The sequence below is a fragment of the Triplophysa rosa genome, linkage group LG15 (assembly GCF_024868665.1).
Source record: "Triplophysa rosa linkage group LG15, Trosa_1v2, whole genome shotgun sequence".
NCBI classification, from domain to species: domain Eukaryota; kingdom Metazoa; phylum Chordata; class Actinopteri; order Cypriniformes; family Nemacheilidae; genus Triplophysa; species Triplophysa rosa.
Window position 1 is genome coordinate 7,584,786 of NC_079904.1, and position 19,086 is coordinate 7,603,871.

The 19,086-nt window shown below is 39.1% G+C and overlaps 1 protein-coding gene across 1 annotated transcript in view; it reads left to right on the forward strand.

Moving 5' to 3' along the window:
- The window catches only part of nbas (NBAS subunit of NRZ tethering complex), a 147,322-nt gene that overhangs the window by 16,911 nt on the left and 111,325 nt on the right, over positions 1-19,086 (forward strand). The window contains 10 exon segments of the mRNA XM_057352377.1: positions 1,427-1,687; positions 2,368-2,493; positions 2,995-3,146; positions 3,220-3,357; positions 6,628-6,706; positions 8,367-8,471; positions 8,817-8,953; positions 16,486-16,572; positions 16,659-16,812; positions 18,874-19,059. Coding sequence (XP_057208360.1) covers positions 1,427-1,687; positions 2,368-2,493; positions 2,995-3,146; positions 3,220-3,357; positions 6,628-6,706; positions 8,367-8,471; positions 8,817-8,953; positions 16,486-16,572; positions 16,659-16,812; positions 18,874-19,059 — 1,425 coding nt within the window.

The following is a 19,086-nucleotide window of genomic DNA, read 5'->3' on the forward strand; positions in this document are numbered from 1 at the left end:
CTGTATATTGTCATGAGAAATGTTGTTTTTCAGTTGTTAATTACTCTTGTAAATAAAATCCAGGCACATTTTATCTGCAGGTCATTATCATAAAAGTGCTTTAAAGTTCCTCATTCCCTGATAAGATAAAACCTCATCTAATCCATCTCCAATGTATTGTTTCTTTGGCTTTTTTCCACTGATGTTGAATAGAAATGTGAACCTTGAGGGAAGTAAAAAGGAATGAAAAGCAAGAAGAAGAGAAGAGAGAAAGATGTGGCTTTTTGTTCTGGCTGTATGTTTGGTTGATGGTTTGCTCAATCCATAGGGAAATGCAGCACACAGCTGCCGTGTCGAGTGTGTGAAGTTTATTTGATCGATTTTTCATTGTGTGTGAGAATGAGGTGGCGCGACAGGTATTGCCAGGAAAAAGAAAATGTGATTCTGGCTGTCAGTAATCTGTCAATAATCAAAACGATCTAAACATGCATTTACAAAATAGTCCAAACATGTCTGCCTTGATTTTTGATCGTCCTGTAGTCAACAAATACCTCTAACAAATAAGCTCGGTAGTAACTAGAGAAAGCTATCTTTTAGTATTCACATTCGTGTCAAAGGCAGTTCGCCCGGAAGTGCACAATTTGAAATGTACTCTTTGCTAATGGGCTCTCATTTTGACAATCAGGTCGTGTGGAGCCAATCACCTGAGCCGTAAAAACCTTGTGACTGATTGCTCTAGAGCTGATTGGCTAGTGGTGCCAAAAGGACATATGATGTCCAGTAGACTGAATTGTGACACCAGCAACAGCAGGCCAGAAATATTAAGGATTTCATGGTTTTAGGAGCCCTCCATAAATGTGCACTGGCAAAACATTTCGAACATATGCTATAAAATACTATATTGTATCATATCATAAAATATTGAGTGGACATGAATGGAGAAATATGCTTATTTATACCACAGTTGGTGTAGTTAGAATATCCACCAAACCTTAAAGGGATGGTTCACTCAAAAATAAAAATTCTGTCATCATTTATTCACCTTCGAGTTATTCCAAATATGTATAAAAAGATATTTTAAAGAATGTAGGACAGCAAACAGTTCTGGGGGACTTTTGACTACCATTGTAATTTTTCCTACTATGGTAGTCAATGGGGTCCAAGAACTGTTTGGTTAGCATTCGTCCAAATATCTTTCTCTGTGTTCAGCCAAACAAAGACATTTATACAGGTTTGCAACAACTAGACAGTGAGTAATTCATGACAGAATTTCTTTCATTTTTGGGTGAACCATCCCTTTAAAGAGAAAGTCAATGGGGCCAATTTTTTAAGTTAATTCTTCAAAATACAGTATCTTCTTTTGTGTTCTGCAGGTTTGGAAATTGTAATGACATAAAGATAAGTAAGTGATGAATAAATGTTAACATTTTCTTGAAAATGTTCTCAGTGTGAGGTCAAGTTGGCCCAAAAACGCTCTCGCATGGAGAGCAGCATGCCAGGTGAGGAGGACGATGGAGAGGAAGACTCCGACTCTGATGAAGAGTCCTCAGCAAAGGCGCGCTATTCCGGCTATGTCAAGCAGGGCCTGTATTACGTGACCGAGATGGAACGTTTCGCCCCTCCCAGAAAACGCGCTCGAACCGTCATCAAGAACTACCGACTCGTCAGCCTGAGGTCTACCACACCAGAGGAGCTCTATCAGAGAAAGGTGAGTTACTACAATTTCCACATCTTTTGAAAGGGATACTTCACCCAAAAATGTACTCACCTTCGAGATGTTCCAAATGTGTATAAATATCTTTGTTCTAATGAACACAGATAAAAATATCTGGAATAATGCTTATAACCAAACAGATCTCGACACCCATTGACTACCATTGTAGGAAAAATACAATGGTATTTAGTCAAAAGTGCCCCAGAACTGTTTGATGTCCTACATCCTTCAAAATGTCTTCATTTGTGTTCAACAGAACAAAAAAAAGGATAAAGTAATTTTTCCTACTATGGGAGTCAATGGGGGTCGAGATCTGTCAGGTTATAAGCATTCTTCCAAATATCTTTCTCTGTGTTCATCAGAACAAAGAAATTTATGCACATTTGGAACAACTCGAAGGTGAGTAAATGATGACAGAATTTTCATTTTTGGGTGAAGTATCCCTTGAAGCCATATGACATTTAAGTCAGGATGATGGAGAAAATTGGACGGAGACCTTTAAAATGGCATATTAGGAAACATCTGCCTGTAAGTGTAAGAAAACATTTAGTGAGACACTTCTGTTCCAGATGGATTCAGGTTATTGATGTACTAGTAACAGATGATAATAGAGCATTAATAAGACTGAGAGCTGTCGGTATGTTTACCTTCTCTATGTGTGTGTGTGTTGACAGATTGATAATGAGGAGTATGGAGAAGCTCTTTCTCTGGCTCAAGCCTATGATCTGGATTCTGATCTCGTCTACCAGAGACAGTGGAGGAAATCGACAGTCAGCATCGCATCCATTCAGGACTACCTGGTAAGAACATTCTAAAAACCCCACAGTGTTTGTCATCCGTGACATCGTTTTGAATGATCAACCAAGATTTTTTACATGGAGTGTGATGCCACTTTTCACTGCATACCAAATCACATGAGCCGTAAATGCCAAGTGACAAATCATTCTGAAGCCACGGGAAATGACATTCTAACATGCGTGACAGCGCTGATTGGCTAATGGCAGTACAAGAATGCACCCAATTCTAAAGCCCTTCACTAGTGATTATCCAGAGCTTTGACATCAAAGCTAACAGAAAATATATGGGAAAATATATTAGTGTAGTGACAACATCTACTAGCAGCAAAACTAGGATTTTTCATAAATAATGTAAAAGCGCATACATTACTGATCTATAAATTGTCATGATTAATAAAAATAAATCAAAACGCAATGCAAGCAAATGTTGTTTTTCACAACTGAATGAATGTCTCCATATGTGTTTACTGCGAATTTGCTTTAACTCCCTTTCTTTTTTAACAGAGTAAGATAAAGAAGAGATCATGGGTACTGCATGAATGTTTGGAGAGGGTTCCAGAGAACGTGGACGCCGCCTAAGAACTTCTGCAGTACGGCCTGAAAGGAACCGATCTCGAAGCTTTGATCGCCATCGGTAACGGAGAAGCCCGGGGCAGGTGCGTAATGCTCATATTCTCACAGATCCCGGTATACTTTCATGCTACATAACCAAGATGTCACCATCTCCAGATTCATCCTGCCTGGTGATGTGGACCTGGATGATACTCCATATGAAGACTTTCTATCCACGGAGGAAGAGATGGAGCAGAGGAAAGAGGGGGAGGACAAGAGGAGGCAGGAGCTTCTCAAGAAAGTGGAATTTAGCAAGTAAGACCTTTCACATGCTCAGTTCCATTTTTATAAATAAATATGGTTAGTAGGGTTGTTTCTGTGGAGGAGGTGGATGTGTGACTATTGCATTGGCGCCTTAAAGGTTTACCCAGAAAATAAAAAATATGTCATCGTTTATTTACCTCCATGTCATATAAAACCTGAAAATTACTGTTTCCTCTATGGAACACCTAACACTTTTTGTCCTTACAATAGAAGTCAATGGAGACAATGTTGTTTTGTCACCAGCGTTCTTCAAAATATCTTCTTTTGTGACCAACAGAAGAAATAATGTTATACATGTTTAGAATGACATGAAGTTGAGTAAATAATGAAAGATTTTTAGGTAAACTGTCACAGAGGGTTTTACTGTGTCTAACATCTACAATGCAGGATGTTGCATGCTAATTTATTTCCTGCTAACAAAAACAAAACAAAAAAAGATATATAAGAAAATCTAGATCAACTAGTTAACCTCATTAATCAGCTAGTCAGATGTTGGTCGACCAGTCTGCCATTGTGACTAATGCCTGGTAGATGTTCTCATTAAGCTCATCAGGAATTGAGAGATAGAGATCTAAGAGCGAGCACAGATGGGACGAGAAGAAAAAGAGCGAGACAGATAAAGAGAAGCGAGAGGAAGAGGTGGAGGATAAAATTAAAACCGTTTATAGATTTATTTCTAATCTGCATAGGTAATTTATGCCTCTGTTGTGTTTTGCCTAGGAGGCCCTAATGAAAGATCCCTCTGTGAGAGCAAATTATGAACACACGCACACGATGTGGAGAGAGAGAGAGTGTGTGTATGTGTAGGTCGGGGGTGTTGGAGAAAAAATATCACAGATTGGCTAACATTAGCTGTAAACACTGCACTAATCAAAACACACTTGTTTACACACAAACAGAATTGCTTAATTTTTCATCGCGCAACTTTCTAAACACATTCGCAGTCGCTCTGCATGCATATTACACAGCACTGTATCTAATTTACACTTAATTACTGTATGTCTCCGGCAGCCGTCCGGCATCAGAGCCTGCGTTTGCGTCTCTGCTCCTCGGGCTGTTTGTTTGTACGCAGGCAGTATATGTAATGCGCGTGATTATGCGACGTTCATGCGCGTCTGTCTGTATGTATAATGCATGACATCCTCTTTACTGCATCTGATGGAGCAAGAGGCAGCTGGGAGAAAAAATAAATAAATAAACAGAGAGATGGAAAGTTAGACGGAAACAAAAGCATTTAGGGAAGGAGAGACAAGACAAAGATGCAGTGACAGAGGGAGAGGGGGGGCTCTAATGGTGTGTACTGCAATTTCTCTTGACGGTTGGCTGTACTAATGCAGTGGCAAAAAAGACAATCATCATTCTGTTAATTTCTTTTTAACTGCGCCGTCATTATAACAACGGGACAGTATCGATCAGACTGCTGGGTTTACCTGAAGGTGTGTGTGTGTGATATCGGGCACAGTGAGCTGTTTTTTGCATTCCCCATCACAGCAACACTGGATATTTTGATATGATTCGGCTTAACAATGTCTGCATGTCACTCAGGGTTCATTCTCACATGTATGCTGTATATATATTCGCACAGGTTGAAATTACACCACATACAATTTATTCCGCTGCAAGCGTTTAACACCCGGTGCTAAAGGATCTTTCTCGGATTTGTGTCAAGATGTTTTTTTTGTTGCACATTAATGTTTGTTTTTTATTTATAAGGATTTTTAAACCCATGTTTTCAGTGTGCCTTCATTGTAAATTCATTGTTAAATTAAATTCATAATTAAAGTAAAGTAAATGATTTAATTAAGTGTATAAAGACCTTACATAATGAAGCGGTATGTTTTTATTACCTTAGAATGAGCTGTATCTACGAAGGGAGGGGCAAACGGTGGAGTGAACCATTGGTTGCAGTTTGCAACCTCACCACTAGATGCCTCTAAATTTCATAAACTGGACCTTTAAATTAAACTAAATCAAACTTTTATTAAAAAAATATAATATATATTAAAAAAGAAATGGTTTTATTTAAAAAAAACATTATCCTGGAGATTTTTATCTTGTGTTATTGTATGTTCGTCATTTCCAGATGAATGTGCAGATTGCACAGAGTTGTGATTGGTTCTTTAAAATCCTTCGATTTGCCTTCTGAATTGTAATTGGTCTTTCGTGCTTCAAATTGCTCACAAAATTGTAATTCTGCAGAGCTGCTTCTGCAGTCAGGTCATCTATAAACACTTTACACAGCACTGACTGATTTAGTTTTTATTAAAACCAGTAAGTCTGAAACGAAATCGCCCTAGCGTGCAGATATGTGTGGATGTTGGCGGAAAGTGTCTGTGTATAGTTATTACCAAAAAATGATTTGCAAGGTTGACTGGTTATGTAGGAATTTTTTCTTGTACGTATATATGAAGTTTTAATGTAATTATTCTTAGTTTGCACTGTAAAACATTGCATTTTTCAGGTGTCTAGCCACAGCGTGTCAAGTTTAAAATACCCCCTTTAGCTGTTTGTTAAAAATAAAAAAAACATCTTAGGTGAAGCACATTCTTGCTCGATCGGGTTCAAGATAACTCAACAATTATTCATGGATTACCTCAACAATGATCTTCACAATAGTTTTGCACCTAAAGTTAATTCATAGACAGTTCTTTCAATCTTCTTTTATCAAGTTTACTGTGATAACATCTAGCAGTTCAGCATCTCCTCCCATCCAATAACCACAGCCCAGCGTGTGCGTTTGGTCTCATTCACACACAATGGAATGCACTGGTTTCCACAGTAATGCTGGGAGAACGAGATGAGATTGTTATTGCCTCGTGTGGATTCTCACACCGACTGCTACACACACGCACGCATGCACGCTCACATGGGCTTCCAGGCAATCAGGCAGCGGTCGTCTCACGTTAGCCTGTCTTTGATGACCTAATCTGGGTCTATAATGGCTCACTGGCCTTTCAGCACGGCGCTCGCGCAATTTCATCCCCTCGTTGCTTTTTTCTACTCAATTGTAAATCGTCTTGCTCCCTAGATCATCCATATTTCCCTGTAATGCGTTTCATTATATCTGAAGGTGTCGGAGTACGTGTGTTTGTTTGAACGTCTGTCATCACACCCCGGCACGTGAAGCTTGATTTCATTACACCATTTTCATGGGTATCAGCAGCAGCTTTTCAAAGTGGATGCACGCTGATAATATCCAGATTAAAACAGCACTGTGTGTGTCTACGTGCAATGTTTTATGTTGATTTTCTGTTCTTTCAGATTGACTCTGGAGCAGAAGGAGCTCTGTAGAAGCAGATTGAAGCTTCTTTGCTATCTGGACCGTTTGGCCACTTATGAGGTAAACTCGTCCAAAAAAAATGTTCGTTTCTTTCTTGCTATGTATTGTCCACTTGGACCTCCCTCAGAAATCAGGCTCATGACATCTATGTTTACATTTAGGCTTTTAGCAGATGCTTTATTTCAAAGTGACTTAGACAGTTTCAGCGGCAACAACATAAACAACCGTTATGTGGCCCAAACTAGTTTTAATTTAATGTAATAAAATTAATATACAATAAAATATTAATATAAATGAATATTAATATAAATTAAATCTAAAATAAATTGTGATATTATAACCAAACACAGACATAAAGTTCAATGAAACTGTCTGTAAGAGTGAGAAAAACAATGAAGTGACATCACAGACATTAGCATATTGACTACCCTAATTTAAAGGGGTCGTATGACACGGCTAAAACGAATATTATCGTTTGTTTTGAATGTAATGCAATGTGTTTACACGATTTCAGGTTCAAAAAAGGCTGTATTTTCCACATACTGTGTATGTTTGTATCTCCTCTTTGCCCCGCCTCTCTGAAACGCGCTGATTTTTTTACAAAGCTCATCGCTCTGAAAAGCGAGGTGTGCTATGATTGGCCAGTTAACCAGTGCGTAGCGATTGATCGAAGACTGCAAGCGTTTGACGGAAATGTAACGCCTCTCACCATATTTGGAACATCAGGTCCCAAAGCAATTGTACTGACAGGTACGCCCACCTTACTTGCGTATACATTTGGGCGGTCTTAGTCAAATCACACCACGAACTGACGTGGATTTGTGGGGGTGTGGTTACACGAGGCGTTTCAGGCAGGTCTGAGTGAGCATTCGCTTTTAGATAGAATGCATCTTTTGTTCTGACACTTTAATTTTTGCAATTTTACGTGTCTAATACATGCATGGGCAACTTATAACACACCAAAGACACAGAAAAACATGTATTCGCGCCATATGACCCCTTTAAATACAAACCAACCTGTACAGTACGATCCTCATTCATATTTTTACTTTCTAGAATTGTCGTTTTTTTGTGGTTAGGACACCTAGGACACACATGTGAGTGTCAGGGGAGGGTAAATAATGTTCACGTTAAGCTGCATTACGACTAGTTTGCTTCAAAAGTTCTCTTCAGGGAAAATAAAATGGTACAAAATACGATTGCAGTCACTGCAAATACATCTGTGTGTGTCTGTAGTTGTCATTAAAATAAACTTTTCAAATCTTTTCGGCTCAGTGTTTTATTAATGAAATGATTAATGCTTTTCCGACTTGATATCGCAGCGCTTTGTCTCAATCGGAAAGTCATTAGCAGGCTCGTGTCGTCGTTTCATCCTATAGCAAAGCTAATGTCCTGCCCATGTCATGATGAATGGCCTTTGTCAGGGTCTTCATGTGTAATTGATTTCTATGGGAATAGTTCTGAATGTAACCAGACCTCGGAGACATTAAACACACACGTGCACACACATATACTGACCGGCCCTGTAGACTTAAAGGGCGTAATTGTAAATGTCAAAACGATAAATGTCAGCCGTACAGACTGGGAGGATTTACCTCGGGCATACAAGCGCGAGACCCTCGCTTGAACTTTCCGTTTGCTTTTCTCCCTTTTATTTCTCTGTTTTATTCCTCATTCGCTTCTTTCCTCCCCTCATCACTCCTGTTTTTTTCTCCTGCAGGAGATTCTGGGAGGACCACATGCCGCAGAGCAGAGATTTGACGGCGAGTTTTTCAAGAAGTTCCGCAATCAGAATATTGTTCTGTCAGCAAGAACTTACGCGAGGGTAAATCTCTCTTCCTTTGTTCTCTGTCCGTGATGCGTGAGTGCATGAGCGTCTGTAACAGGGTCCTGCGGCGTGAATTATAGTGACTATTTCACAGTTTGGTGGCTGAGTGTGTGCGCGCCCTCAGCGTAAAATATGGATTCCCCCTTTTTCAGTGAGTGTTTTTAAGCGTAGATGTCTGAAATACGGTTACCTGCCCGCTGCAAAGGCTTCTGGGGGTTTGTAATGTGGAAAATGTTGCCGCAGAGCATAAAACTGTCCGTGGTTACTTCGGACTCATAAATCGTCTATTAATTATTTATCTCTATCAATATTCTTTCTCTGTTCTTGTTTCATTTTTCTCAGGAGAGCAACGTGCAGGCTCTGGACATTCTCTTTACTTATCACGGCTCAGAGCTTCTCCAGCATCGTCTCGCCGTACTGTTCAATTTCCCAGAAACCACCTCTCCTCACGAGTACGCCGACCTTCTGCCTAAGGCTGGGTAAGAATTACTGATTAGAGGATACCAATCTCCCATGAACGGTATAAACAAAACCCGCATAAATCTTTTTGAAAGAGCCCGACGGGAAAAGGTCATTTTCAGATGACGGGTCTACTGAAGGAGGTTATTGGGTGTTGTCTGCCGTGTGACCAAATGAGTTGAAGGTGGTAATTTAGAGCAGGTTGCTTATGTAAATGAGACATTTTGCCGTGCACTTTTTCCGTATCCTTTGCAGACCTTAAGACTATGAAGTAGCTTTAGGTTACCTGCAGGCTTTTAGTAAAAAAACAACAAAAATGAACACACCCTTAGCTGTGTCCTGAGAGGAGAGCAGAAAGAGCAGGTTCCAAATCTAGTGACTACTGCCTTCACTGCCTGATGCCTTCTAAAGGCCTCAATATACTTTCAGCAAATTTTGTTTTCGTTCTTTACTAGGTAAAATAGACTGCCGTGCAATAAAATAATCAGGAAAATATCCACTTTTCAAAGAAGGTGGAACTCCCCCCTTTTACATAATACAAATGGTGGTTCGAAGGTGCCTACTAAGAATACCGAACTTTGCAGAAAAGATTGCTTTTAGTTTGTTTTGGCTCCGATTTGGCCAGATTTCGTTTGAAATGACGTCATGTTTGTTCTTTGATTTTGCTCGAAGTATATTGAGGCACCAAGCCTACATAGTCATTAAGTGACTAACTTTGAAGCCATCAGTGTTAGACAGTCCATTTTTAATTGACCTTTCATTTTAGCGCAAGATGGGTTTATTTATAAATATCTGTGTTTCTTGTTGAGCTTGTTGTGCATTCTGGGATTTAAACTTCTCCACATGGGATACATGAGTTGTACTTTTTGGGGCCATTTACATGAGACCGTTTTCAACTGAAAACGCAAAAAAATGTATGCGTCTTGGCCGTTCATTTAGACGGAAATAGCGTTTTGTGGGACTGAAAACGCGAACTTTTGAAGACGGCTCTCAAAGTGACAAAGCCTTTTTGAAAGCCTTTTTCGTTTCCATGTAAATTGTAAGACGGAACTTTATGAAAACGATGACGTCACGCGCACGGTTGCGCGAGTATAGCCAAAACAATATGGCGGCTTCCCATACTGTGAGCTCTCGCTGCTCGACTATGTATTAATGTTTTCCCAGCAAAATGTGGATTTGCTGCACCAAGACCAGCGAAGACGCACTATTTATATTCGCCAGACTTTAAAAACACATACGTCAACCAACGGTATTAAAAAGCACTTTTGCCTTATAACTGTGCATGTGTATGTGCCAAGGCACGTCCTGTTTCTTTACACAACATCGCCATCCACTGGCATGGAGTGCATACTACAGCGTTTTTATCCGTTTTCCTGGATCCGTGTAATGCAGACAGTTTTGATAACGCTGCCATGTGTACGTGAAACTTTTTAAAAATGCAAAGGTATCGTCGTGTAAACGTGGCCTTAAACCGGACATCTGAGGAGGCATCATACTGTTTCTCTGATATTTATTAGCCTGTAGGCCGAACACTTCTGACAAATGACCACATTTGAGTTTACTCTAAAAACCTGCAATATTTGAATAGTGTGAAACAGAGCCGCTACAGAAGAGTAATCACGTTCTGTGCACATCTTAAATGTCAAACTTCAGGTATATTTACACAGCCACTGAGATTGAATCACTGACCACTCTGTTACCGGCAACAACCTGAGTGACTGTCAGTTCCACAGATTCATTCTGACACTTCAGTAGCTGTGTCACTGTAGTTTTGTGTTTTACAGATGTTATTAATGCTCCTTTTAAGAAGGGGCAGTGTGGTTTTCTTCAGGAAATTTAACCATGGTTTTATTAGAGTAAAAATGTAGTAATCATGTTTTTGGCAGGTTACCATTTGTATTACCATAGTTTTACTACAAATGCCATGGTCAAAATGTGGTCAATGTTGCGAGACCATAGTACATTTGTGGTTACTGTGGTTTTAATAAAACTATTTGAAGAGTTTGGTTCCAAAATGAGATTTGTTTTTTCAAAAATCATGTTTTTATTGTGTTTCATTGTGTCAGCAAGCTGTCTCTTTTTAGTTATTATGGCTTAAATCAACACAAACCAACTGCAGTTTGATTGATATTCATTGGAATGCACAATAAAAAAAACATGATATTTGAAATTATCTCATTTTGGAACCAAACTCTTCTTTTGTACTTTAGTTAACACTACATAATATTCATGTGGGCTTATTTAGAAACTCAATTTAGCTTGAGATGTTTTAAAGCAGCAGTTAATTAGAAGTGGCAGACAGCTGTACGTAGCATCCGAGGTATCTCATGAATGATTTGTCATAATTACTTTCAATAGCCTCTTTTGACACGCATCTTAAAAAGACTTTAGTTACCGGTTTTAACACAGTTGAGGAATAAACACTGAGATTTTGCAGATTTGAGGCGTTTATAGCGAACGTCATGGTGGTGTTAGCTTGTACGAAGTCCTGAGGGATTTGGAACAGATCCAACTCTGTGATGACACGCTCACTAAAAGCACAGCGTCTCCTCTGACGCCCTCAGAAGTCAGACATGAAAGAGTGATGTAATTGCTCGCTCTAAATTTATACATGAAAACAGAAGAAACACTCAATGGCTTCCACACCTACGTACCTTTTCGCTTTCTGCTTGCTTTGTCCGACATAAAATCTGTGGAAAACCTCGGATGGTTAAACTAAGGTTACATTATACACACTTGACCGTGTGTGTGTGCGTGCAGGTGAATGCTGATTTACTAGACAGGTTTTGGTGTGCTGTGAGAGAGACATACAGAGTAGGGGCATTTTCAACCCCCCCCCATAATGTTCCAGTAATGGGGGTGACAGAATATATTTAGTGTATTGGATTCGGTCACCCGCCTTCCGCCCATTCTCTGTTATGGAGGTCAGCTGCCTCTGCAGTGCACATCCATCACAGCTCAGCAGCTGGAGGCCAGTTTCCAGCTCTCCCCAGTTCACCAGCGCTAACAGCTCTGCTGCAGGACTCTCTGCGATCCGTCGGTCTCTCGCCATCTGCCGCCTCTGTTGGATAGAAACACAGCCAAATGAAGTTTTCGTTTGGTATTTTTCTTCATACTGACTCCAATATAGAGGATGTAGAGTTGTTTTTATGCGTGAGAAATAATGATGGGTTTGTACCGTACGTCTGCCAGGTTTATGCACCCTCATAGCCCATCAGCCCATCTTCATCAACACCAAACCAGATATGTGTTTTTTCTGGTGTCATTTAGCAATATCGTAAATGTTATTAAGATGGCCATTATTGCAATGATGCAATCACGGGGAAATCTGAGAAAGAGCTTTTTGATTTAGCCCAAAATGAAAATGGACTCCTTTTTTCGCCTTTGTGTTGTTCCAAACCTGCTCGACTTAGAGCAGAAATGGAAGATTATTGACAGCTTTTTCTTGTGTTTATTTTGGACTCTGTGCCCAGAGTTGGTTGCATGTATGTTTAAAGTCTTGTCACATCCTCTGTGGAGCAAACCAAGCTGTGGAAGATTGCATGAAGCATAAGCATAATTCAAACCTTTGTTTGTGTATGGGGAAAAGCATTTTAGTTTCATGCTCGCACACACACAGACACATTTGTTTGCAATAAGTTACATCTGGGGTTTGTAATAAGCAGCTTTACCTCAGTAACTTGACGGTGAAATGAAATGAAAATAAACCAAATCTTCTCCCATACCTCATGTTTTCAAATTAATTTGGCGTTTATTTATTAAAATATTCCGAAGGTTCAACTACAGTAGCACCATCCTCAGGGTGCTGAAGGAAGTTTATCATTTGATTGATTTTAGACTTCTTTAGGATGGACCATGTAAAGGTCTGAAGGAGTGCAAGTCCTTATTAGTTGCGGATAAATCTAGGAGTCATGTGACCCTGACTTTTGGCCTTGTGGGTTGTGCTTTGGACAGTAATCATTTATTTTGTGTGCGATCTTGATCTTGCTTTTTTCTGTTCAATCTGAGTGTGGAAAGTAGGATGCTTCTATGGGTGTGGCTGAGAATTGTATGTGGTTTATTACACTTTATGGTATATTTATACTGTACGTACTGTATATGAAGAGTTTGGTTCCAAAATGAGATTTTTTTCAAAAATCATGTTTTTTTATTGTGCATTCCAATTAATATCAATCAAACTGCTGTTGGTTTGTTTTAATTTAAGCCATAATTACTAAAAAAAATACAGATCAGCATCACATTTACTTTTTCTTGGGGTTTGCAATGGTAAATTTGTAATAAATCAAATTTGGATTGACATTTCAATGGAAATGTCAGTTCGACATAATTTGAACCCACGTAAAAATAATTACGTAAAATTACCTGCAATTTTATGTGTCAAACAGAGATGGCGATATAAAGCCAAAAGTTACAGATGGCATTTTTCCTTTCTAAGTAAAAAACTAAGATCCCCAGCGTACTGTAACTTCATGGCTACATTTTCTTCAGCTTTTTTACTCTTGACTGCTTTCAGCTTTTAAAATGACTGAAAGGACATATTTAATTCGGTTGTTAACATGTTTTTCAGGTTGTTGTTTGTCATATTTTCACCTTGAAATTGCTGTATTTTCTCATCATCCAGTTTCTGAGTATTTTCTGCCAGTCTAACAGAGGCCTGTCAGCTACAGAGGCAGATATTATCCCTGATCACTGTGCAACCCAATGCTGAAACCCTTGACCCTTTTTGGTCACCTTAGACTAAGGGACCACCCACTGGTCCAATGACGTTATCCAGAGGCGTGGCTAAGGCTTCACATGTCTTTCCTTTGTTTATTTAAACAATATTTTAATGAAAAACCTCTTTTATTTAATTACCTCTATTTTATCTGACTCCAATGTAATAATATTTTTATTTCTCTTACGTTTTAATTTATTTTTATCGTTAGCAATTGTGAAATTTATATAGATAGTAAATATAAATAAATGAAATTAAATAATTGAATAATAAATTAAATTAAATTTTCAGGTTATTTTTCAGGTTGTTTCAGTCTATTTTCAGGTTATTGTATGAACATACAGAGTATACTGAACGTTATGAAAGAACTGTTAAACATTAACATTGCTGTACTTGCATAAAGAGATGCTTATTTTTACAAGGTGTCTTCATTTTGCTTGGTTTCATGCTGTCGTTTACCAATTTTTCACCACAGAACACATATTCTGGCCGAGACTTCCCTTGTCCTTCAATAAAACCTAAATTTACGTAGGTTTTGTCATAGCGTCTAAACTTTTTCCTTTATTTCTGACGAAGAATCACCGCATTTACGTTTCTCTGCTATTTTTCCTTTTGATTTTTATGTTAACACGAACGCTGACGCCTGACAGAGGACGTTTCTCATGTGAGTCTCATAGCGAGAACAGCCAGTGACAGTGCTTCCAGCTACCGCGAAGCCCCGTGTGAATGCCGATGGAGCCGGAGAAATTGAAATAATTATTTTATACAAGATATAACTATTTTTGACTGCATTATCTTGCCATTGTAAGCACATGGTTTTTTAAAAACATACGAAAATATTTTTATTTAAAATGATTAGTGGAACATTTTATGCAGCTTTATTTAACCTCAAAGCATGTCAGCTCCCGCGCCCCTCATGTGAACTCTGGCGCCCCCCTAAAGGTGTCGCGGACCCCAGGTTGGGAACCACTGCCTTAGACTATTAACACTTAATTATAATAAGCAACAATTATTTCAAACCAGAGGTCATGACCACTCTACAGAGATAAATAGACCAATCTTACTTCCTCTAGTGGCAGCTTTATATAATCATGCCATAGTTTCCTATGTACACTTGGCTAGAATAATATTACTATAATCAGAGTCTGAGGCTTACCCATATTTAGATTGGTCAGACACCTTTGTTGTTCTAAACGGGAAATTCCATTATCATCCTCTACAATCCTTCCTATACGCATACTACGCAGGTTGCGTAGGGCCTCTGCACCACCAGGGGGCCCCCTTGAGTACCGAATCAGAAACACTAATTTTTTAACTTGCTGGTTCAACTTTACAGGAATCATTTGGAAATTCCTTTTAAAAACTTAATTTATCTAATTACTCTGATAGGTCTCGGACATCACGTATTGCGCTGCAAGTGATGAAATGCGTGTGATGTGATGATGCGTCTTTACATATTTCCATGGCTTTAAAACGGAGCTATCCGTCCGTAGTGGAAAAAACGCCAACAACACGAAGTAAAAGAACAAAAAGGCATGTGTGAGACCATTGTACCAGTTGCACTGAGACCTTTTGGATGATACCAAACATGTGAATGTTTTGTGTATATGTGATGAGTTCTTTTCTTGTGTACGGTCCTTAGTTTTGGGTGTCCTGCGCTGAGTGAGAGGGAAAGAAAGGAACAGTTGGGGTGCAGAGTGAGGTGTGAATTTGTGATTCACTGGTATGCGTCGTTTGAGATGTAGATGCTGTCTCAGTTGGGAGTTTGCTGTACTGGAGGAAGTCCGTAGTTTCTCAAAAGAAGGTGTCCTTTTGGTTCAGGTCTCCCACTGTACTGAGAGATGTTCTCTGTTCTTTCCTGACAAGAAGATCTTTGATGAAGAGTGAGTACATTTTTTTTTAGGAAGGGGCACCCTTTTGGCCTGGGCTCCCCACTGTGCTTAGAAACATTCTTTGTTTCTCTGGAGAATAATAATGTCCCTGGTTAGGACATCTTGGCACCGACCTTACAACTGAGACCATTTTAGTGTTGAAAATGTGTTTTCTGGTTTGCTGGTCTTACCTTTAGGTTGGTCAAGCTTGTCTCCCAGTCTGATTAAGCTGAATGAAGCTACTTTAAGATGGTCTTCCATCTCCATCTCTCAGCCTGACCTGAAAGTAAACCCCTGAAAGCTGTCAAACCAACAATCTCACCAGGCTGTAAGGCTGACTACAATGTCTGAACCTTGAGGTTTTTGGGTTTAAAATGTTAAAAACAAACACAATCGGAATAAGCTGCTAACAGAAAAACAGTTTTGAAGTTTTATTAAGCCGGTTTAGGGCATTATATATTCTGTAGTTGTAACTTCTAGATGACTCTGTAGGTTATTTCTGTGAAATATTTTCTTATGCCAGAATTGGTCTCTCTGGTACTTCCTCTACTGGCTTTTTATCTCTTTGAAGTTCAAAAAGTCTTTGGCAGGGCAATAAGAAATGTGGAAAAGTTTTATTTGCTTTCTGAACATGAAATTGCTGATAGCTTGATTGTTGCTTAGTTACATGTTACACGTTACATTCTTTCTTTCTTTCTTTCTTTCTTTCTTTCTTTCTTTCTTTCTTTCTTTCTTTCTTTCTTTCTTTCTTTCTTTCTTTTCTTTCTTTCGAATAATAATAAAATAATTATATTAATTATTTTTATCGCTATTTAATGTTTTTTTAATCAGATTATTCATATTATTCCTTTCCTTAATCATATTTTGATGTGGTATGTTTGGAGTATAATAGTGTCTGTTTTACAAGATGTTTTAATAAAGTGTGTTTAAAAGTCATAAAGTCATCTCGCCCGCTTTTTCTTTTTAGTGTGGATAAGAAGAGTAATTTGGCTTTGATTCCCTGGGAGGAAAGTAGGCACAGAGAACTGGATTGGTGTGAGCTTCCTGAGTGCAGGTAAGAGCACATTAATGCTTACGGTGCTTGATCTGCTATTGAAATAAAACCGTATTGCTGATAACCGTCTTTGTACTTTCATTTAGAGGAGTGGTGGAGCCCAACCCAGTGGATGACTGCCACTTCCTGTACGAAGAACAGCCAGAATTGGAGAAATTCCATAGTGCTGAACCCCCCATCATGCTGTTGACAGAGTGGTACCTGACCAGAGCGCAGGAGATAGAGAGCAATTCTCACCAGGTGAATGAACATTACATGTACTGACAGAAGCTGTATCAAAACATGCAGTTCTCTTTTTTTAATACCTTTACTTGACTGACACCTTTCCAGTGTGTAGAACAAACAACTTTCTCAGATACAGTCTAAGGACACGGTACAGTATTTGTCTGCTGTGGATGCTCTTAAAGGAACAGTCTTCATTTACTCACCCTCAAGTTGTTCCAAACCTGTATGCATTTCTTTGTTCTGACAAATACAGAATAAAGATATTATAACCAAACAGTTCTTGGCCACCATTGACTACCATAGTAGGAAAAATGGCTTTATAAATTTCTTTATTCTGTTGAACACAAAAGAAGATATTTTGAAGAATGTGGGAAAGCAACATTTCTGGGGCACTATTGACCGACATCATTTTTTTCCTTTCTTTAATTTAAGTTTGGAAACAAGTGGAAAGTTTTAGGAGTTTGACAGATTTAGAGTTTGAATCCCAGATTTTCTCCGTGCTCTCAGATTTTTGGATCTCACTGCACATGTCTAGCATATGACAACAGTAACACTGAAATGTACTGTAGGTACAATCTGTTTTAGGAGCTGCTGCAGAGCAGGAAACGCATCACTCCAACCTCCAGAAAGGTTACAGGAAGGAGAATGGGCTGGTCTGAGACAGCTTGATATGTGAAGCAAGGAAAGAGGGTGGGCGGTGTGCAGAACGAAAGTTACACAAAAAGAAATCAGATGTAATAAAAGGGTGTGAGATCTGTTTGTCTGAGGGTTGCTTGCTGGTTTGGACCTTGAGGAGAGAGGAGGGACGGCAGGGAACAATGAAGCAGACTTAATGTGGGTTGAAGATCAATACACTAACCAAAGCCAGGCGTGCATGTAGTAGTTTGTGCCGTATGGATCCTTTGTTTGGGAGGCTAATGCTTTTGTTCTTAATTTAGTGTCCGTGTAACTCCAATTTAGGACACAGTGTGTTAAAGAGCGTTGCTTGTAATGGGGTGTTGTAGGCAGCATGCTTTAGATGTGTTTGGCTCTTGTTAACGCCGATGTCAAAGGTTTTGGTTCTTACCAGGTGGGAAAGCAGCAGCAATCATTTTCTTTACGCAAGCATCCACAATCGATTTGCTCCATGTGCTGCCAGTCAGCAGGCAGAGGGAAACCAGTCGCTAGTTCATGATGTGAACTGTATTGATGAAGTGCTGAGGCGGGTGGGATTTTATCGACTTTGTTCTACTTACATTATTACACATCCCGTTTGCTAGGGGATTCTTGCATTCTTTGGTGTATATTTTCTTTCTTTTGTATTTTTGCATTTCTATTAGATATGAGATTTATTGAAGTAGATCATAAACAAGGTTGATTTCTCTTAAAAAGTGTAAACATGGCTATTCGGTGCTATCAGGACATTTTTTTTAATCTCTTTATCATGATTTGGAAAGGCTTTTATTAGTTATTATTTGATTTTATTTGACTTTATACCACGTAAAGAAAAGTATGTAAAGTAACCCGCAATGTGATGTTCTGACAGAAATGGTGACACAGAGGTAAAAGTTACAGATTAAAGGGACAGGTCACCCAAAAATGAAAATTCTGTCATCTTTACTCACCCTCAAATTGTTCCTGTATAATTGTCTTTGTTCTGTTGAACACAGAGGAAGATATTTGGAAGAATGTCAGTGACCAAACAGATCTCATCCCCCATTTACTGCCACAGTAGGGAAAAAATGCCATGGGAGTCAATGGGGGATGAGAACTGTTTGGTTACAAGCATTCTTCCAAATAGCTTTCTCTGTGTTCAACCAAACAAAGAAATACAGATTTGGAACAATTAGAGAGTGAGTAATTCATGACAGAATTTTCATTTTTCAAAAATTCACTTAAAGAAATCTGACCATTGGCTGGTGTTTTAGGGTGGGATTGTGTGTTTTGTCCAGCCAATGGCGAATAGAGGAGTATTTGGAAAACCTGTAGTATGGAAACTTCGAGACTAATTGTCATTTATTTTAATTTCCACTAAAATCCATTCAGTAACACTTTACCTCTAATAGCTAGTCCATGTTTTCTGATTTGTCTGCACAGGTTGATTGCTCCCTGTCTCTAGTGCGTCTGGGAAAAGAGCAGAACATTCCTGGGCTGGAGGTACTGTGTGACCACCTGGTTACCATGGAGACACTGGTGTACGAGACATCATGTGACCTGAGTCTCACGCTAAAGGAGCTCCAGCAGCTCAGGGACATTGACAAGCTCCGCCTCCTCATGAAAAATGTATGTTCTGAGTCTGTCCTCTCCCTG